We start from the raw sequence: 21,868 nt of genomic DNA on the forward strand, positions 1-21,868 counted from the left end.
TCTCAACCACAGCACTATCGATATCTTGGGCTGAATAATTCTCTTTTGTGGTGGGTTGTTCTGAGCATTGCGGGAATTTAGCAGCATCCCTGGTCTTTGCCCAGTAGTTGCACACCCCCCACCCCCAACTATCCCAGTTCTGACAAACAGAATGTCTCCGGTATTCCCTGGGGAGCAGAGATGCCCAGCCACTGCTTAGAACAAAGGAGAACCCATTTTTTCCTACTGAAAGGTATTTCACTGGGCAGGTGAAATGATGGGTCATTTCACTGCATCTCCTGTTCCACAAAAATAAAAGAAAGCCAAGCAGTTCCAGAGGTTTGCTGGCTGGGAGTCAGTTGGTGCCATCTGATGTGGCTACGTTAGTAAATGTCCTTTTGGGTCCCTTCTAGACCATATTGTCACCCGTAAAAACCCAGAGTGAAAAACAAGCAAACAAACAAACAAACAGCACCACAACAGCACAACACAGGGAAGAAAACCAGGCCAGAATGCTTTGGAATTTTATGAAAAACGGCCAGACGATTAGCCCAAGACCGCCTCCTTGAGAAGCGTTCTCAGGAGGCCTGTCTGCTCAGAGCTGGCTTGGGTGTTGATAGGAGAAGAGGCTGAGAACATGTGGCATAAACATCGACTGATACTGTGTGCCATTTACACCCCGCCTGTGTAATGCTGCAGGAATGGCTCCCGGCGGCATGTGACTCGCCTTCCAGACGGGCATGCGGTGTGTGTCGGGGCAGCTCTTTCTCTTTCGTTTGCGTGCCCCCCTCCTCTGCCCCTTCCCAGACTTGAGAGAGTGTCAGTGGAGGCTTATCATGATTGGCATGCAGAAAGCTGGTAGAATGTCATTGGAATTTTCTAGGGAGGCACATGCGCGACGCCCAAAATGAGTCCCGGCTTCGGTGGCCGCAGGTCAGCGCTCCATGCCAGGCGCCCCGGGCTGTTTCGGAAAGGTAAGGCTGCATGACGTCATCCTACCTTTCCCCAGAGCCAGGGGGACATCGAGGGGTTTCTTTTTCATCTCTAGCCCGGGCAGCACTCTGCCCAGGTCCTTGGCGCTCAGCATGTGTGCATGAGTATGCGATTTGTCTCTATCCCCACCCCCTCCTGTTTAAAAAATGTTAATAAACGGTTCACACCGGCAGTTTAATATGTGACCCCAAACAGCTTCCCGTGACCCCAGTGAAACCGACGACCCCATGTCAGGAAGTCTAGATGCTCTTGTTACGCTGGTTACTCAAGTTTTATAAAGAAAGGTCGCCTGGCTACTGAAAACACAGACTGCATTATCACCAGATCTGGGAGAGTGGCAGGGGACAGACTCGGAATCCCGAGACCTTGTGAGCGGTGGGGTCCTTTAAGGTTGAGGTGTTGGGTGTTCATCGCCGGGATTTGTCCACGATGGAAAGTGAATGTGACGGCGTTTGAAACGTCCCGTATCTGTCGAGTGCAGCACCAGACGCGTGCTGACCTGCGAGGGGCTGCCGTGCTGGGACTCACGAGCCGCGGGCATCTCGCCGAGAGGACACTGGCGACTTGCTCCCCAGCACCTCCGCAGGAGCCATAATATGAATTTCAGCGACTCTTAGGTATCTTTAAGTAAAGTTAAAATTTTAAACAAAACCATTTTGTAGTCTGCTAGCAAGCAAGTGTATAAACTTCCCTAGAGAGGTTCAGGGGACATATTTGGATGTGAATGTGATGATCTGTCAGCAGCTCAAGCACAAGCAAAGATGACTCACCTCGTTTCTTTATCTGAAGCACTTAAAAGTAGCTTCGACACACGCACGGTAGAGGAATACTGGTTCTCTGCTTGCAAGTATGTAAAAGCAAATCCACTCTCGTAAAATGTCATGTATGATGTATTTTATATCATGGGATTTTTTTTTTTTAAACCTTAATGTATCATGTAGCTTTTGCCATTGGTTTCTGCCTCTTATGCGTTGGAATCTTTTCTTATTCTTTTTGCACGTTTTCGCAAAGATGTCAGAAAACTGAAGGGGAGAGGGTTAATATTTTCACACACTTGCCCCTCACCCACATGCATGCACTAACAGCTGCCATGTATGATTTTGTGGAATTTGATATTTTGAACAAAACGACTTCCTTATTTTCCATAGTAATATAATAATCAATTTTACCATAGAGAGCTGTGTACATGTCAAACCTTGGCTGCTCCTAATTAGCAATGGATGGGGTAGCAGGAGAAAGTGCGAGAGAGCGGTTTCAAGTGAAAAATCAGCCTTCAAGTTTTAACCGTTGTTTCGGGCCTCAGCCAAGGCAGTTCTCAATCTGCTTGGATCTTAACCACGGGTTTAGTTTGTGGTGTTCTGAGAAAATATCTAGAATGGCACATACAAATGTAACGGAGATGGGCCTGTCCCTCTAACTGTTGCTGCTGGGTCTTTTATCTCAACTCTGCACTAACTTTCATGCGTCTACAGCTTTGTAAGCTAGAGGCAAAAGCCAGAAGTAACCTACACAAAATATTATCTGCCATGGGTGGCACCTATGTTTTCTTGGCTGTAGTCAGATATATATTCTAAGGTACCAGAAACTTCCATCCACTTCAGGAAATGGATGCTTTCTCCATAAATAGTTATACAGTATATTTATAAAGTTCCAACATTAATGTTCTCATTTAGTCTAAGGAATTTAAAGGAATTAAACCATGCAAATTCCTAACACACACACACACACAGACACATGTACGTCATACTTCACAATGAAATAGCATATTCTGCTAACATCACTCCCATATGCTTAGAGATCATCATAAATTTAAGTCAGTTGAAGAGGTATTTGTTCAGTGCCTCTAAAATGCCCAGCGCTGGGTCATGCAGGCACTTGGAAGTTTGAAAGATTTTAAGATGTGGACGATGTCCTCAAGGCACTTAATATTTAAAAGGCAAACATCCTCCTCCAGCAAACCTGGCTTTCTGCAGCAGGAACTGTACTCTGGGAGACGTCTTGCCACAAAAAATACTCATTGAATTGCGTGAAACGTTCATCAATATAGCCGAGATATACCGATTGATGGCCCACTGTGTTTATGACTCTTTGTGGACATGTAAAAATTTCAGTATTTATTCATAAGGGTAATTTAAGACAAATGGTCATGCTGTTTGAAGTGAAAACAATGGCATGTGGGACCCAAAGTAATAAAGAACAGATTGATTCTATTCTTTTATGATATTTTTTTTGGGGGGGTGGGGGTCAGCTGGCTGGTACTGGGAACCAAACCTTTACCCTTGGTGTTACAAGACAGCACTCTAACCAACTGAGCTAACCAGACAGCCCCTATTCCTTTATAGATTGGTGATTCTCAGACTTCACAACAGTTCTCCTGGGGAGCTATTAAAAATCCCAGTGCCCAGCCAGGAGCCAGGTTGAATCAAAATCTCTGGAGGTGGGACCCAAGCATGATAATTTTTTAAAACTCCTCAAGTAATTTCAAAGTGCCACCAAGTTTGAGATCTAGTGATATTGGTGACTTTATCTAAAACCTCTTTTTTGTGTGTGCATTTGTTTTTTAGGCTAGGCCTTCTAGAGTGAGTTTGAGAAGGAATTTTTCACAAGGATGGTGTGGTTTGCCTAAAGAACTTTTGGTCTTCTGGAGTCTGACCCTCTGTTCCCTGCATTGGTGAACTCAGTGTGAATAGATAGATGCTTTCGTTTATTCAACTAACCTGATAATGTGGTGCCAGGCCAATCAATCAATCAACTAAATTACCTAAGGCTTTCTGAATCTTGTGTGTTTTTATTCCAGGGGGCCAAATGTTGAAAATGTTAATTGCGTCTCTTTAAGGAAGGTCATTATAAGAGTAACTACATGGGCTCCTTGAAATTATTTTTTCAGCATCCGAAACCTCTGTGGAAAAGGAAGCCCCTTTGAGTGTACTGGGCAGCTAGTAGGTAGAGGTGGCTCATTAAAACTTCAGGTGTGGTTCCTTATAACTCACCATAGATTCTTGGAGTTTCAGAGTATTTTCAAGATATTCTAGTGCAATGGTTCTCAAAGTGCAGCATCAGCATCACCTGGACTTCTTAAAAATGCAGATTCTCAGGCCCTACCCCAGACCTCCTCAGTCAGAAACTGGGGGTGGATCCATCATCTGTATTGTAAGAAGCTCTCCTGGTGCCCACCAAAGTTTGCGAATCACTGATATAGTCTCACCTTGTCAATTTACAGCTACACAGGTCAGTTGTGTGGTGATGAAGTGCCTCTGCCAGAAGTCACCCAAGACTAGAAGATGAAGTGAGGCTGGAAACTGAGATTTCTCAGTCCTGAAATCTATCTCTGTATCACGGCCAGATCATCCTAACTTTTCCATGTGTCATAATTAACTGCTTTAAGAAAACACCCACCATCCTAAAATCGTAAGGCATAAAGACACCTTAAATGTCGTCTCATCTGACCCTCCCATTTCACAGATGAGAAAACTAAGGTCTACAGGGTAAAGTGACCTCAATAACATGTACAGGTATAGGTGACAGAGCCTGTATAAGAAGTGGGTCTACTCACAACCAAAACAGTGCCCTCCTCCCCCACTAGTCCACACTGCCTCTTCAGTTTCATATGGACTCTTAGTATTTGGCTTAAATCACATCAATTAAAATGCCCAGGTTAATAAGTTGTCAGACAACTCCAGGAAAAGACAAACTATTTTGGTTGAGAATTTTTAATTCTTTAAAATTAATCTAAAATTTTATTTTGATTTAAAATTGGCTTGAATTTTATAACCATTCTTGTGCATTTACTAGAAAAATCTTGGTGATATAAAACTACTGAAAAGAAAGTTCAGAGAACATAGGGACCATTTCTGGAGCTTGTGTTTTATCTTAGAAACATGTACATTAGACACGTACATCTCCTTAGATCACACATTGAAATGACATCTTCTTCAGATTTAGTTGAAAGGAAAGATATGACAACAAGTCCGTTTGTTGAATATTTTAGAATTTTATACTTGGCGTGACTGGTGGTATTTACATAATTTTGACAGTGTTCAAAGACTGAATCTAATCCACATTCTCTGCAGAGCTTCATCTTTCAAAGCTGTGTGGCAACACACATGGAACATTTAGGCAGGAAAACAAAGTGAGAATGTGATACACAACTACTATTTACATGTGCATACACAGGGAGCAAGTGTGTACATGCACAGAAGTGTTTATTGGTTCCACACACCTACCATGTGTCAGGCACTGTGTCCTGGTATGGGACACATAGTTCTTGCCTTCAAAATCAATATGGGACAGTGGGGGAGTCAGACAAGTGATTAGGTAGACAATTATGAGAGAGAGAGAGAGAGAGAGAGAGGCAGGAGTTAGAAGAGAATGCAGTCAAGGCTAATGGAGGGCATTCTGGGGACCATAAATGGGGCACCAGTGTATACTGGATGGGGTAGGAGTCAGGGAAGCCTGCCTGGAGGAGGTGACATGACATGTGCGCTGCATTTTGAAGGATGGTAGTTATCCAGGTGAAGGGGAGTAGGAGGAGATTGTCCAAGGAGAGCAACCAGTCCACACCAAGGCATTAATGCTTGTGTGTGCATGTTCCTTTACTGTGGCAGTATTGGCCAATAAACCCCACATATTTCATGTGTATGTATAAACACCAGCAATTTGGCTTCTTAGAGACCTTTGTGTAGCAGTTTTAATTAATTAATTAATTAATGCTGTTTTTAAAATATACATTTCAAAAAGCTCGTTTTTCCATCTCGAAAGACTCAGACATTCCCCAGAAAAGTTTCTTAGCTGAGTGGCCACCTATCTCATGATACTAAGGATCTCCCTTAACCCTAGAAGTCAAATCAGCTTTCTCGATTTTAGCCTGCACAAAACCAATGCAACTCTGCCCAACATGGATTTTCTGAAGAACTCTGTCTCAGACAAATCAACTGAATGGATTTGAGCTTCATTTCACTCTGAAAGCTGTGAGTTTGTCTGTGAAATGTCTTTGTAAAGGAGAGAATCTTATAATGGAGTTCTTTTGCTATTTCACTCACTAAATCTTCATGAATAGGGTTAACAACTGCCTGCTCAAGAGAACAGGGATAGAGGAAATTAAATTATTTCATGATGGCTGGACTGCAACACATACATCTGGACCAAGCCATGTATATAACACTTGTTTCTTTGAAAGCCTTCCCAGGAGCTTAAAATAGCTTAATTTGTGCATAATAATAATATAGTTAGTATTATTGTTATTATCATGCTTTGCAGAGCACTTGCACACCATATTTGATCTTTACAACAGTCCTTTACCACTGTGAGCAGGACGGACATTATTACCTCCACTTGACAGATGAGGAAATTAAACCTTACAGTCATCAGATTTCAAAGGTGGAAGGGACCTCAGAGATCCTTTCATCCAGCTTTCTCATTTTACAAAAAATCTCGTTGAGTTCCAGAGAAGCTAACCGATCTGCAATCCCACAGGGAATAGACAGGGGCTGTAGGAACAGTCTGGTCTTCTGATTTCTAGTTCACCAATTTTTCATTCTGTCATTCAGCCCTCAATCTTCTGTGTACTAAAAGAAACTTGGGAGAATATGCATTTGTTTCTTTAAGAGAAAATTTTTCGAAAGTGATCCTGCATCCTGTTTCACGAACACACTCATATGTAGAAAAAAATCTCTTATTTTTATATTTTTTCTGTATGTAGATAGACAAATATACAGGTAGACACACATACTACACATAAATGTCACTGGGGAGATGAGAGTGGAATTGGACTGGGCAGAGTCTCAAAGGGGACTTCAACTTCATCAGTATAATTTTATTTTTTTGATAAAAAGTATCTGAGGCAAAATGACCATTTGTTCATTTTGAGTCATGGGCCATGAGTTCATAGGTATTTGTTATACTTCTCATATTTTTGTATTTTTAAAATTCAAAACAAAAGAAATATGAATATTAAAATAAATTCCCACCTACAATACCATCATTTTATAAAGTAAAGGATTTTTTTTTTAAAGAAAGAAAGATTATGGCAGGAAGGAAAAGGAAAGAAAACTATTATATGGTTCTTGGTGGTGAGGCTGACATTAACTCTCTCTTTGCTTTAAGTCTTTCTTGTACTGACACTGGCAGGATACGTGTTATTTCCTCTCTGCTGCATTATCAGTTCTCTTTTGCACATTTTGAGCCCTTCTGATAACTCCAGCAGGAAAGGCAGGTGCTGTCTTGTCAGTTACAGAACCAGTAGCTGTGCCTTTGTGACTGCACATTCCCCTGGTTCTGAGAATCCCACTCTGACTGGAGAAAGTAGTACAGAGTATGAGAGACCAACAGCCTGGCGATTTGATACCAAACGTGTCATTTAAATTCACATCCAAGGGAAGTAGGATCAGGAATGGGGTTTTGGAAACTGTGTAATGACTGTGTAAACAGAAGATGGAATATTGGCCTTACAGGTAAAAGACCCTCATTCAAGTCCCAGTCAAGCCCCTTATTCACTGGATGACCTCAGGGGGTTCAGCCAACCTTTTTTGGTCTCAGTCTGCTCAATATAGACTGGAAATGGTGATATTTGACTTAACTACCCATATGGCTGTCCTGAAGATCAGATAGCTAATGAGATGAAAACTCTCATTAACATGCCAACTGAAAAACACACAACAAAAGAGAGATGATAAGATTGTTATTGCTGTTTTGAATCATTCCAAGAGGTGTCATGGTGATATGACTCATCATATGATAATGTCCTGGCCAAGGCCCAAACACGGGTTAGCAACATTGACCCAGTAATCTTGAAATTAGTCGCAGAGACCTAGCTAGTGATGATCCAGCCTCACTACTGTTACCAGTAAAGACAGCACTATTGAAAAAGCCTGTGATCTCACTTTTCTCCCACAACATTCACCATAGCCACTGCCCCAGCCTTGAGGAGGAAGGAGACCTGGCTTCTGGTCCCAACTCTTCTCCATCTAGGTGTGTGACTTGGGTTGATTCATGTATCATGCCGACTTCTTCGGCTTTATTTTTTTTCCCTCAGTAGAATGAGTGGGTTAAACTAAAATGATCTCAGGCCCCGTCTAGCCCTTAAAATTTGTGATAATTAGCTAGAGTTTGAACTTCAGCCCCAACATGACTGTGGTCATAGTCATCTTCGTAACCTGGCATTGAGGGGCTGTCCCCTGTGGTTCAAATCCCAACCCAGCTTCTGAGAGCATTACAGTGGACTTGAGAATTCATGATCCAGAAGCCTTTTCTCTTTCAGGGGCAGTGAAAGGGCAGGAACCAGCAAAGACCTGACCCTGAATGTTGCACTTTGATTTGGCCACACTATACAGGTGTGACCAGACTTGGAAAACATTCTCTTTCCTGGTCATGAGCCCTCTCACCTGGATTATATTTTATATTTTAGCACAAAAGAAGAAAGTGGTATATTCATTACTTGGCCTGGAAAGGGAACTGAGCTGAACTGGAAGTGAACTTTAATTCCTGCATTAGTTCTCTTGGAACCCATCGTGGCCAGTTGGGGCAGTTTAGGTACTACCATAGTCTGGGCTGGGGTTCTCGGCTTCTGCTTCTGGATGGTTGAACATTTCCAGGGAAGACCTGCCTATGTGTCTGCACGCATTCATCCTACTGAGCATTGCTGTTATTTCACAGCCATTAAGTCTGCTGTTGACTCCTTATCTAGCTCACCAGGCAGCTGTGACCTTCCTCCAGTTCCCCTCAAGCCCCTTCCTGCTCCCCTCTCTCAGCCCTTGTTCACCCTTATCTGCTCCTCCTCTTCTCTCCATATTTACATCTCTTCATATCTTTAGTCACCCGTCTCTATCTGTCTGTCTCTAAGGAAGATACGTATACGTCCGCCTTGGCACAGCTCACTGCTGCCTGCACTGATGGTGACAGTGATAGTAATAGCGATGGCAATGGTAATGGTAACGGGAGTGATAAGAATACTAGTAGTGCTAGTGGTCGCTGCTACATTTGTCTAGTGACTGCTTACTGTGTGCTAGGAACTGTGCTTAGCAATTATGTACACCCTGTCAGTCAACTCTCGGAACAAGCCTACAGCTGAGATGTAGCCATCCTTTCTTTAACCACGAAGACCCTAAGGCTTAGAGAGGATGAGTGGTTGTCCACAGCCACCAGTTCCTCAGTGGCCAAAAATGGAATTTATACCCAGGTTGATAAAGAGTCTGAAACCTGTGCTCTTAGCCTCTGGGAGGTGTCCCCACCCCCACTCCCCATGCTGGGATGCATAGCACAGTCCCGTTGATATGGCTGATACTCTGTAAACATGAGTCCACTGATGTAACTCATTCTACCCTGAATCTTAGTGGCAATGAGATTATCTCCAAGGATGTGAGTGACAAACATCATTTCCTCTGTAAAGGAATGTTTTCCGAAAGGGAGAAGTGTGTTCTGATCACACAGGAAAATGTCCTCTAAGAGTCTTCTGAACAATGCTGCGCCCTTACACTGTGCGGCACCCAGCAGCTTATATGGCACTAACAACTCTTTATTTGTTTGATCCCGCACCAATCCTCATAATGTAAATGAGAAGATTGTACTTCTCTTTTTATAAATGAGGACACTGAGGCTTAGAGAGGTAAAGTCTCATCTCACCCACTGCCACAAGTTAGAAACCAGGATGCCTGATTCCTACCCCCAGTTCACACAGGACATCCCACATCCCAATAAGCACTCACTATATATTCGTCTCTGCCCCAAGGGATAAGAAGATTAAAGAACCATTGCATCTTTAATAATGATCTTTTTCTCCTGGAAGGATAACTAATGCCTTGCACAAAGCCAGTTTTTAGTGCAGCAAAAATGGCCTATTTGGTGCTGAGAAATAAAAGGTGTTGTAGTCTATTAGAAGTTGCCCTCCTGTGAGGGCCAGGGCATTATTTCCTCTGTTCACAGGAGCAACTGTATGGCTTGTAAAAGGTTGTCCCCAGCCCATACCCTATTCTCCAACACCCCATTTGCACCTTGGCCTTGCAAGCATGGTGTACAGCTCTTACCCGCGGGGTGGAGGAGCATTCTGTTTCCCAAACCTCCAGGAAGAAGGCCTCTTTGGTTGGCAGATATTCACACCAAAGTTACTACTGGGTCACCCCTTGGCTCCGACTACTGGGTCACTGTGGTCAGTCCACGCCTGCTGAGAAAACTGGAGAGTGACAGGGAACCCTCGAGTCAACGTGGGCCCTGGAGAAAGACCCTCTGAGTTAAATGCAGATAGTTTCAGTTGGTGATTTTCTTTCTACATTATTATTTGTATTAAGGAAATAAAGGAAATGCATTTGTTCGTGTACAAAGTCCAGAGTGCATTCAGGCAAAGCTGGCTCAAGGTGTTCCTATCAGGTCTTCCAAGAACTGTCTGTGCCCCTGTCTCAAGGCCAGCGACTTCTGGGTTGGCTTTATTCTCAAGCAGCCTCTCCTAAAGTGGTGGCTTAACAACTAGTTTAGCAACCCAGGCAAGACAGGGAGTGTCCCTTTCCTGATAGCCCCAACAAAATTTTAGGGAGTGTCTGTCCTTGAGCCAATTGCTTTGGAATGTAGTGCTCTGACTGGCTGGGTCTGAGACATGTTGTGTGGGAATTACTTTTCCCATTTTACAGATGAGAAAATTCTGAGGGCTGCAAAACTTAAGTGACTTTCTCCCAACCTCACAACTAGTACAGGCAGATGGAAGCCCCGGTCTCTGTGCACATTTCATCCCACAGCTGCCTGTCACAAATCTCCAGTGCATCTCTGCGTCTGTAGCTGGATTAATAGGCCCAGAGTGTTGACATATTTTTGTTCAGAGTTCAGGGACAGCCCTTGAGTTGGCCTTTTCTTTCATTTCTCTCAAGGTTCTGCGGTGTGAGCCACTTCCTCCTGTGCCTCACTGTTTGGGGCTCACCTCTGTCGGAAGACTCATCACTCTGTGTGTTGATCTGTCTCCCTTGCGATCTTTGGAAGGTTTCTTTTTCCATCTTTGTGTTCCTACAACCTGGTAACTTTGCCCAGCTCACAGCAGATGTTCAATCCACATGGCTGAACGGACAAACTCGTGAATGCACAGTTGGCCCTTGATGGAGTCTCTGTTTCAGATTAGAGGCCCCACAGATCCTTCCTGTATCTTGGATGCTCTCCCTTCCTTTCAGAACAGGATGGACTACATAAAAATCCTGCTGAATTTCCAGCACTCTGACTTGAACTGAGGACACTTTGCCTCACTCCTAGTGCTGAATTATGAACCCATCCATTGCATCCTGCATGGGTCCAGAGAAAATGTAAAAGAGCTCTGGGACACATCATGAACACTGTCAAGCCAGGGCAGCTGTTGTGCTCTCCTGGTGGCACAATATGTTGCACATCCTCTCAACACGGGATTAAACCATTAGAAACAGTTTTCATCTGGACCTCCTAAATCTCCTGGCATTATAAGGGTGGCTAGTTCTCCTTTATGTTATGTTTTATTTTTAAAACTCTTGAGAGGAATGCTGCTTTAATTAAAAAAGAAACAAACAAAAACTTTCTAAGCAAGCAGAGAATCAGAGTTTTTGATCTAATTATGCACTGTGAACTCTCTGTAACAATTAATAGCTCTGAAATGAAACCTCAGCCCTGGGGCAGTGAGCCTTATGCAGGCCTGGATGTGCTATAAGTCTGTTCTGTGAATGTGGGTCCACCCTCGCCGTGATTGTGGGATAGATAGTCCAGCTCTGTGCTGGGACGCCCAGGTCTGTAACTCACTGTGCTGCTGTCCCTCCTCCCCAGATCTGAGGTTGGCCCATATGACTGCAAACAGTGCGGCTGCACAAGGTTTAGGAGAAGACAGGATGAGGCAGGTGCACAGAATCTTACTCCCACTCACTCTCCAGACAAGGGCCCATCCCTGTTATCATCACCTCTGGAGCTTAGGAGGGTTCCAGAAAGGACCTGCATCTTCACCTTACCCCAGTGCTCAGTGAGTGTCTTGCATAACAAAGGTGCTTAGTGTCTGAATGGAGGGGAAAACTGCAGATCAATATTGGACAGACAAGATCATTTAGTGGTAAGATAGATAGTTCTGAGGCTTAGTTAGGGTTTTTGGAGGCAAGGCTATTCTCTCAGGCCCTGGAAGCTGGGTTGGACGCTCTGGGTTCTCATTAAGGTTTTACCACCACCCAGCCATGTGGCTTTGGACAAGTCACTTTCTCTCTGTGTTAATGAAGGTATTGGATGAGTTGATCCCTAAGGATCTGCAATTCTAAGCTCTCCCAGGTTGCCACTGCTCCAGCTGGGTAAAGAAAGCTGACTTTGAAAAGGAAGAGACCTCTGGATTTTTCCTGCTCATGCAGAATTGACCCTTGGCTAAATCCCCAGAGGGTCGTTGGATGCCCTGTCACATGGTCTGGGCTGCAGGGGATCAATTCATACCATCAAGATCCAGTCGGCCTGCACAGCCACCTCTGCTTCTCTGTAAGGAAGCCTCTTGTGCATCTGTCTTTGGGGATGGTTTTAGTTTCCTATTCCTGCTGTAACAAATTAGCACAAATTCAGTGGGTTATAACAACACAAATTTATTCTCTTGTAGTTCTGAAGGTGAGAAGTCCAAAGTCAGTCTCACTGAATTAAAGTCAAGGTGTCAGCAGGGCCAGTTCCTTCAGGAGGCTGGGGGAGAATCTGTTTCCTTACATATCTAGTTTCTAGAGGCTGCCTGCATTTCCTTGGCTCATGACCCCTTCTTCCGTCTTCAAAGCCAACAGCATGCATTTTCTCTCCTCTCTGACTTCTGCTTACAACCTTGTATCTTCTCTCTCAGACTCATCCTCCTGCCTCCATCTTAGAAGGACTTTTGTGATTGCATTGGGCTTACCTGAAATAATTTCAGGATAATCTTCCCATCACAAGGTCCTCAATTTAATCACATCTTCAAAGTCCCCTTTACCATGGAAACACATATTCACAGTCTTTGTGGATTAGAACATGGACATCTTCGTGGGATCCTTATTCAGCCTCCTCCTGGGATTATCCATTCAATTTCAAAACCTAGACTTAGACAGGGAAAGAATGTATTGAGACTCCTGCACTGAGATGGGGAATTGAAGGTAGTCTACTTGGTGGGTGATTCTGTACCTGTTTGTAGGCTTAGCTGTGTACAACAGCAAAATCCATTTGCTTTCTGGGTATATTTTGATTCTCCTTTTGGAGGCGTTCAAGGGCTTTTATCCACAGAAATGTGTACTCACAAAAGAGGTGTCCACGTCTCCTCAAAGCCGCCAGGTCCTGATGAGCCACATCCCTCATCTGCCTTCTTCCTTCTGTGCATGGCGCTACTGAGTGCCTGCCAAGTGAGAGGCAGGGAGCTGGGAGATACAAGAATCTCCAAGACATTCTCCTCTATTTTGTAGAGCTTATGTCTAATGGAGTAGAAAGGCATGTAAGCAATTATTTTTAATACAAGACAGGATGTACTAAATGATGTAACAATTTCAAACCAAGGTAGTGAGAAGACAGTAAGGGAACAGTTCTAGCCCCCAGGGGTGTCAGATCATGTACCCCAATTTTTGGCTCAGAAATATGATCACAATATGCACCTGAATTTCAGGTTATTAACTCTTGCAGGCTAAGAATTTTAGGGCTTTTAAAAAGAGAATAATGTGTCTTTCTCTCTTTATCTAGTGTCTTTGGTTTAAAAGATGCTCAGCTCTGATGATTCATGTGAAATCGCTTTTACCCAAGGTTGATTAAAGTGGGAGACAATAAGAACTGCCTAGGAAAGCAAAAGTTAGGAAGAAAATCTGGTGAGTGTTCTTACTCCATGCTGAGTCTGAATGGGTAAACTTCTGCAACCTGGACATGCTCTGAAAAGCACTCGTTTCCCATGGCTGACCTACAAATACCCAGCGTGGTTAGCTTCCCCGGTGGGAAAGATAGTTCTTCCTCACGTGTCCTTTCGGGGGGGGGGGGGGGGGGAACCTCCAGCAAGAGCTCCCTCCAGCAGAATGCAATTTTAGAAAATACAGCTGACTTCTCTGGGAGAAACAAACCAACCTTGTCTTACTCTGGTCATGGAAACTAAGTTGGCACCTCATTATCGCCTTGTTAGCAAGGACAGGCTGCCTGGTAGACAAACCTGGTAGCAAGGGTTGGCCCTGTGTGAACAGGGTTCTGAGTTAAGCTTAATTGCTCTTCTAAAGCTCAGCTACTTAATTCTACACAATTGAAATCTATCACTCTTTACCATCCTCTTCCTTCCGTATGTAGGTAGTTAGCACCTCTCCACTCTTTTGCTGCTTGCATTGTGCTGGGCCACCCTGGGGCCCTCAAGGCTTGGCTGCAACCAGCACAAATCCCCAGAGGAGAAAAGGTCTGTCAACCTTGCTGCCTCCTTCCCCATTATCTTAAAATGCCTCCAGCTTGTTCTGCCCTTGGAGCCCAGCTGGCTGCTGGCTGGGTGAAGGTGGTGTCTCTTTAACAACTTATAGTGAATTTTTGATTTTCACATGAATGGGAAAGAGTAACAAAGTCATTTTTATCTGGCTCCGAAATGTGTTTTGGACTTGTATTTGAATGTGGGCGTGCCTGACGTTCTGAGAACTCACTTCAAACAAAACAGTGAAGCAGCGCGTGGAGATGTGCTCAGGGGAGGCTGAGAAGCTGCGTGCTTTAACCGCCCTGGGCCTCTTCCTTTCTTCTCAAAGCCTGGTTGGGGTTTGAATCCCATGTACTCACCACTCTGTACTAACCAACAGTGAGTGTTCATCGAATAGGTCACCTAATCTCTCTGAGCTCGAGGTTTTTGCCCTGCAAAATTGGGGTGAAAATTACCTACCCCCTAGGATCGCTGGAGAGATCAAATGAGAGAGCAGGGTAAGCACTGGTCACACGGTGGCATCGAGTGAATGCGAGACATCTCTCCCCCTCACTTTCCTCCCCTCCACCTCCACCCCCCTCCAATGCAAAGCGCCAACATAAGCAGAAGCTCCTTCCTTCAGTGTCTCCAAAGTGGGAGAGGTGGGACCTGCCGCACACTTCATGGCTCCTTTTCCTTCCTCACCTGAGCCTGTCCCCAGCCTCTCTCTTCCTTGTTTCATTCTCATTGGCCTTTTACTGTTCAGAGCCTATGACGGTGGAGACTGAAATGCCTGGCTGCGCAGGTTCCACCATACACTTGGTGCGTGCGCTGATTGTACATACTGGATTGTCCATGGCAATCCCAGTTCCAAATTTCACAGTCCCATTCTTTCATTCAAATGTCCTGCTAAAGTTGGCATACAGCCCCCCACTGCTAACTTTGACTGGTTTAAAGAAAAATGTCCTGGAATTCTGTCCATCAATATCTTGAACATATTTCCTGATTGCACTCACTTCCTAGCACAGGGATTTAAGACTCAGAAATGAGTCTTACCAAACTCATTTTGGCCTTACCAAAGAGCCCTGACTGTGGTTACCACATATCCCAGGCTTTCTGGAGAAAAGTCTGTTCTATTTCCAGACCGTGTATCCTGATTCATATGACCTATGGGTGTCCATAACCAACCAACACAGGTCACATGAAAGACACATGTCACGTCAAAGGCACATGTCAGATAGAACCTGCCCTACCCACCCCATAAGATTTTGTGAGAGTTCACCACTGCCTGCTACCTCAAATTCAGATTTTTTACTTGTCATTTTTTGGGTTATTCCTTACACTAGTTGGGTTTGAGAGTTTGGTCAAAGGGAATTGTGTTATTGTGAAATATATAGTATTTGGTCTTTCTCCATTTCCTGGCATACGACTCCTAAAATCCTTGGAATCTTCAAAATGGTGTGTTATTTTGTAAGCTAATGAGGGGGCTGGCATCCCCTCGGTTGCTTCAGGATGGGGGCTGGTCACCAGAAAGACCAAGGCAGTTCCACCTTCCAACCTCCAGAGAGGAGAGAGGAGCCAAAGGTTAAGTTGATCTTCAATGGCCAATGATTTCATCAATCATGCCTATGTAATGAAGTTTAAAAAAAACCCAAAAGGACAGGGTTTGGAGAACTTCTGGGTAGCTGGACACGTGGAGGTTCCTGGAGGGTGGGGCACCCAGGGAGGGTCTGGAGGCTCTAGACCCCTTCCCACATACCTTGCTCTATGTATCTCTTGCATCTGGTGTTCATCAGTATCCTTTGTAATATCCTTTATAACAGGCCAGTTTATGTAAGAGGTGTTTCCCTGAGCTCTGTGAGCTGCCCTAGCAAATTAGTTGAACCCTGAGGAAGGGGTCATGGAAACCCCTATTTATAGCTGGTCAGTCAGAAGCACAGATAAAACAACCTGGGGCTTGTGATTAGCACCAGAAGTGGGGACAGTCATGTGGGACTGAGCTCTCAACCTGTGAGATCTGATGCTATCTCCACATAGATAGTGTCAGAACCGAATTAGAGGACACGCAGCTGATATCCATTGCAGAACTGATTGCTTACTTGATGTGTGGGGAAAAACCCTCACATGTCTGATGAAACATAATTCTTGTCACTTTTGGATGTGAAATGAAGACAAGGATAAAAATGTGTTTAGCACAAATATGCACACAATTCACTCTGTATGCAATTTTGAAGCCTGCCTTTTTCACTTAACATTAGAACATATGGATTTTCTCATGTCGTTAAAGTATTTTTTTGTTTGTTTTTCATTTTTTGTAAACAGTGACTTTACCAAGTTCAAGATGGTATTTACCATTGGCTATGATGGGGTGGGAGTGGACTGAGGATAGCAGGTACCCAAGGAGATTTATCATACTGGAATGTTTTCTATCTTAAGCTTGGTGCTGGGTATACTTTTTTGAATGTCTTAAATGTTATATAATAAAGTAGAAATTTGAACACCAGTAGTAAATGGTTACTTAATATTTCGTTGTGTAGATATGTCATTAATTTACTCAGTTCAAACTCTATTCCCCCCTTATTGGATATTTGTATTTTTCAACTTTGGACTCTTAAATAATATAGTATTAAACACCTTTGGGTATCAAGTTTTGTCTGTATTTTTGCTCATTCTCTTAGGGTAGATTTATAAAATTGAATTATTGGGTCAAAGAATACGACTATCATGAATACATATTGTAAGACTAACTTAATAAGGCTATATGAGTTTAGACTATCAATGACATGGTGTCTCTTTTGCTTTATCTCTCCAACATAGAGTGCTGTTTTTTTTTTTTTTTTTAATATTTGCTACTTTGCTAGACAAATATTTGTTTCTAATGATTTTAGTTTGTATTTCTAATTTCCAGTGAGACTGAACGTTTTGTCATATAATTTTTCTATTGGAGTTTTTTTTTAAATGTGTACATGTGAGCACAGGTTTTTGTAGACTCACTTGTATGTGGGACCTATGTGAGAGGGTCTTGTTTATGTGGGGGTGGGGGCACAGATAAGTAAAAACCGGTGTCTCACCCCCCTCATTGAAAACTAGCTGTGCATCTAGACCTCTGTCTTCCTGCAGTGCCTCCAAGCTCCTGGACAAGAACCCGTTCTCGGTCTGTAACACGAACCCTCTGCTTCCTTCACCTGCCAGTCTCCAACTGGCTCAACTGCAAGCCCAGCTCACCCTCCACCGGCTGAAGTTGGCACAGACAGCTGTCACCAACAATACTGCAGCCGCCACGGTCCTGAACCAAGTCCTCTCCAAAGTGGCCATGTCCCAGCCTCTCTTCAACCAGCTGAGACATCCATCTGTGATCAGTGCCCCCCACGGCCATACCGGGGTGCCCCAACATGCTGCAACCATATCCAGCACCCGATTCCCCTCTAATGCAATTGCCTTTTCACCCTCCAGCCAGACACGAGGCCCAGGACCCTCTGTGAGTCTTCCCAGCCAGCCCCCCAATGCCGTGGTGATACATCCTTTCAGCGGGGTAATGCCTCAGACCCCTGCCCAGCCAGCAGTCATCTTGGGCATTGGCAAGACTGGGCCCACTCCGACTACAGGAGGCTTCTATGAGTACAGCAAAGCCAACTCTGGCCAGGCATATGGCTCTGAAACAGACGGTCAGCCCAGCTTTCTGTCAACCTCAGCCTCTACCTCAGGCAGTGTGACCTATGAAGGGCATTACAGCCACACAGGGCAAGATGGCCAAGCTGCCTTTTCCAAAGACTTCTATGGACCCAACTCCCAAGGGTCACATGTGACAGGTGGATTTCCAGCTGAGCAGGTGGGGGGCCTGAAAGGTGAGGTAGGGCCGCTGGTGCAGGGCACAAACAGCCAGTGGGAGAGCCCCCACGGTTTCACTGGCCCAAGCAAGCCTGATCTTACAGCAAATCCCAACCTGTGGCCTCTACCCCCTGGCCAGCCCTATGAGCTGTATGACCCTGAGGAACCCACGCAAGACAGGACGCCTCCTTCCTTTGGGGGGCGGCTTAACAACAGCAAACAGGGTTTCAGCAGTGCCCGGCGGCGGGCCAAGGAAGAGCAGGCGATGCTGTCCATGCGGCCCCTGCAGGCTCATGAGCTGAATGACTTCCATGGCGTGGCCCCACTGCACCTGCCACACACCTGTAGCATCTGCGACAAGAAGGTGTTTGATTTGAAGGTGAGTCGTCCTAGACAGGCTGGGAGCCACAGCTTGAGCCTGGCCAGCAACTCTCGCTGCTCATGGGTGAGGAACTGTTATGTTTGCGGATTGGGAAATGGGATTTTGCTACAGATAGAAAGCAGAGGGTCAAATGACCCCACCTGGGTTGCAGTAAGGGGCTCCTGCCTCTTTGTGGAGGGCTTTTCCTTGGTGTTATGCCTAGAAACTACTGTTCCTTGAGTATATAGATGGTACTGAGCTTGAAAGGGGGGCGGAAAGCAGAATTTTGGGTCAGGGGCAAGAGAATAATTCTCAGGAAGAATCTAGACAAACTTATAAGAGCTTCAGCTTCCTCATCTGCAAAATAGAGTTAGAGCCTTATGACACCTTCCCAGTGGTTGTAAAATGCTTTGGGCTGCTGCAAACAAAGGTCCATTATCATATAATTTTCCCTGAAAAAATGTATTTCTGATGCAATGAAATATTCTGAAGCAATAATTGTAACTAACACTATGTGTGTCAGCAGTAATTCTATAAGGTAGATACCAATATTTTTCCCATTTTACAGATGAGAAAACTGAGGCCCAAAGAGATAAAATGGCTTGCCCAGGGCCCCTTAGCTTGAAAGTGCCAGAGAGGAGATTCAAGTGTCAGTCTGACCCTCCCAGAGCCTCTTAGGCACTGGGCTGCCCTGCTTCCCAACTCTCATTCCTATGAGAGCATAATGAAGTCCCTGCTTAGTGGGAGTCACACCATGGTGTGTCATTCACCTCTGCTTGAGTCCCATCATCCAAGTGCATCCCTATGACTCGGGTGGGACACACCCTGTTCCCTCCAGTCTTGGGAGGAGACTGAATGACACTGGAAGGTGCTGGAGGATTTTGTCTCTCATAAGCCTTTTCTAAGGCTTTATAACTCACTGCGAGTCCACCTGCCAGATTCTCCCAACTGGATATAGAAATGGGTGGGGTCCCTCTGGGGGAGAAGAGAAAGAGTGGGAGGCAGGGGGAGACCAGACTCAAAATCTGCTGTCTGAGATGGGCACGGTACGTGCAGATGAGGAGCTGAGAGAAAGAGCTGTGGATGGGAGGCAGGAGTGGGGGAGGAACCTGAGAGGGAGAGGAGGAGGGGGATGTGTCTGCAGTGTTGGCCCAGCCTCTGTGTGCTCGGTGCTCCTTGCCTGGCTGGTGACTCTGCACCCATTCTACACCTTCCCATGGCCCCAGTTCTACACTGGTCACTTTTCTTTCCTTCTGACCTAGGACTGGGAGCTTCATGTCAAAGGGAAACTGCATGCTCAGAAGTGCCTGGTCTTCTCTGAAAAGTAAGTGCTATCCAGGAGAACAGGTTCATGCACACACTCAACAGATATTCACTGAGCACCTACTGTGTATCTTGATCTATTCTGGATGCTGGGGAAAGAGCAGAGAACAAAACAAGCAAAGTGACTGCCCTCAAGGAGCTTACACTTAGTGGGGGTGGGGAGAGGCAGACAATAAACAAAGTGAACAAGTAAATTAGATAGCGTTCCTGGTAGTAAATGCTGAGCAGAAAATGTTGGAGCAGAGGTGAGAAGGGTACGTGTGTGCATGTGTGCACATGTGTGCCCGTGGACGTGCTGGTCCATGCATTTTAAATAGGGTAGTTGGGAGAGGCCTTCCTGAGGACACTACAGGAGGGGGCAGAATGAGCCCATGGCTGTCTGGGGGAATCACATTCCTGGCAAGTGGAATAATAGGTTTGATGGCCCTGCAGCCAGTGTGGACCTGAGATACCCAGGCAACATCTAGCATACTCAGAGCAGAATGACAGGGAAGGGGAGCCAGGGAGGTACCAGGGTCCAGATCCTGAACTCCCAGGGTTGTTGTGAAGACTTCTGCAAAGAAGTGATACACTCAGCCTCCACTGAACAGGACCTGGGCTGCTGTGCTGAGAATAGATGCTGGGGGCCAGGGAGGCAAGGGCAGACCCCAGAGACCAATGAGGAGGCAGCTGTAGTAATCAGGACAGAGGAGAGGGTGTCTGACCTGGGGGTAAGAACAGGCAATGGGGATTAAGTGTTTTGAAATGTGTGCATTCAAAAGGCCTCCTTTTATTATTAATGAGAGCCAAAATGCAGAAGCAGCCCAAATGGATAAGCAAAAGTGGTATATCCATACAATGGAACATTACCCAGCCTTGAAAAGGCTGGAAATTCTGACATATGCTACAACGTGGATAAACCTTGAAGACATTGTGCTAAGTGAAATAAGCCAGTCACAAAAGGACGCATATTGTACACTTCCACTTATATGAGGTATCAAGAGTAGTCAAACTCATAGAGACAGAAAGTAGAATGATGGTTGCTGGAGCTGGGGTACGGTAGAAATGGGGAGTTAGTGTTTCACAGGTACAGAGTTTCAATTTTGCAAGATAAAAAGAGTCCTGTGGATGGACAGTGGTGGTGGTTGCACAACAGTGTGAATGTGCTTGATGCCATGGAACTGTCCACTTGAAAATGGTTAAGATGGCAAATTTTATGTCATGTGTATTTTACCACAATTTGAAAAGTAATTTTAAAAAAGACCTCCCTTTCGTGGCTCTTTTTAAATTATTGTTATGGTAAAATTCACATAAGATTCACCATTTTAAACATTGAAGTTTACAGTGCAGTGGCATTTAGCAATTTATGAGGTTGTGCAAATATTATGACTACTTAGTTCCAGAACATCTTTTACCCCAAAAGGAAACCCAATACCCATTAAGCAGCCACTTCCCATTGCCCCCTTGCCCCAGCCCCTGGCAACCACTAATCTACTTTTAGTTTCTGTGGATTTGTCCCTTCTGGATGCTTCGTGTAAATGAAATCATATAGTATGTGACCTTTTTGGGATTGGCTTTTTTAACTTAGCATAACATTTTCAAGGTTTGTCCACGTTGTAGTATGTACAAACTTTTATGGCTGAGTAATATTCCATTATACGAATATAACAGACTTTGTTTATCCAGTTATCTTTTGATGGGCATTGGGGATGTTTCTACCTTTTGGCTATTGTGAATTATGCTGCTATGAATGTTCGTGTACACGTTTTTCTTTGAACATCTGTTTTCAACTATTTTGGGTCTATACCTAGGAGTGGAACTTCTGGGTTATACGGTAATTCTTCATTTAACTTATTGAGGAACTGGCTTCCTTTTTTCACGCCTCTCCAGTGCTGGCATCCGGTGTATACTTGGTTCGGCAGAGGGAACACTCTGTGCCTCTCCCAACAGCACAGCTGTTTATAACCCTGCTGGGAATGAAGGTGAGTGAGGCCCGACAGGTCAGCAGTGTGAAGCGGGAATCACCTTCCCACAGGCTTGTTATATCGTGTCTTTAATAACCAGGACTTCCCTGATGTGCCTTTCTT

The 21,868-nt window shown here is 44.7% G+C and overlaps 1 protein-coding gene across 3 annotated transcripts in view; it reads left to right on the forward strand.

The window, feature by feature from the left end:
* RBM20 (RNA binding motif protein 20) overlaps positions 1 to 21,868 on the forward strand; it is a 167,618-nt gene that overhangs the window by 99,148 nt on the left and 46,602 nt on the right. For 2 of the 3 annotated variants that reach the window (XM_063103107.1, XM_063103105.1), the window contains exons 2-4: positions 17,411 to 18,497; positions 19,742 to 19,803; positions 21,672 to 21,763. In XM_063103107.1, coding sequence (XP_062959177.1) covers positions 17,411 to 18,497; positions 19,742 to 19,803; positions 21,672 to 21,763 — 1,241 coding nt within the window. Of the gene's footprint in view, positions 1 to 756; positions 954 to 17,410; positions 18,498 to 19,741; positions 19,804 to 21,671; positions 21,764 to 21,868 lie in introns of those variants that run through there. The other variant, XM_063103106.1, reaches the window with a different exon arrangement.

Source organism: Cynocephalus volans, chromosome 7 (genome assembly GCF_027409185.1).
Source record: "Cynocephalus volans isolate mCynVol1 chromosome 7, mCynVol1.pri, whole genome shotgun sequence".
NCBI lineage: Eukaryota > Metazoa > Chordata > Mammalia > Dermoptera > Cynocephalidae > Cynocephalus > Cynocephalus volans.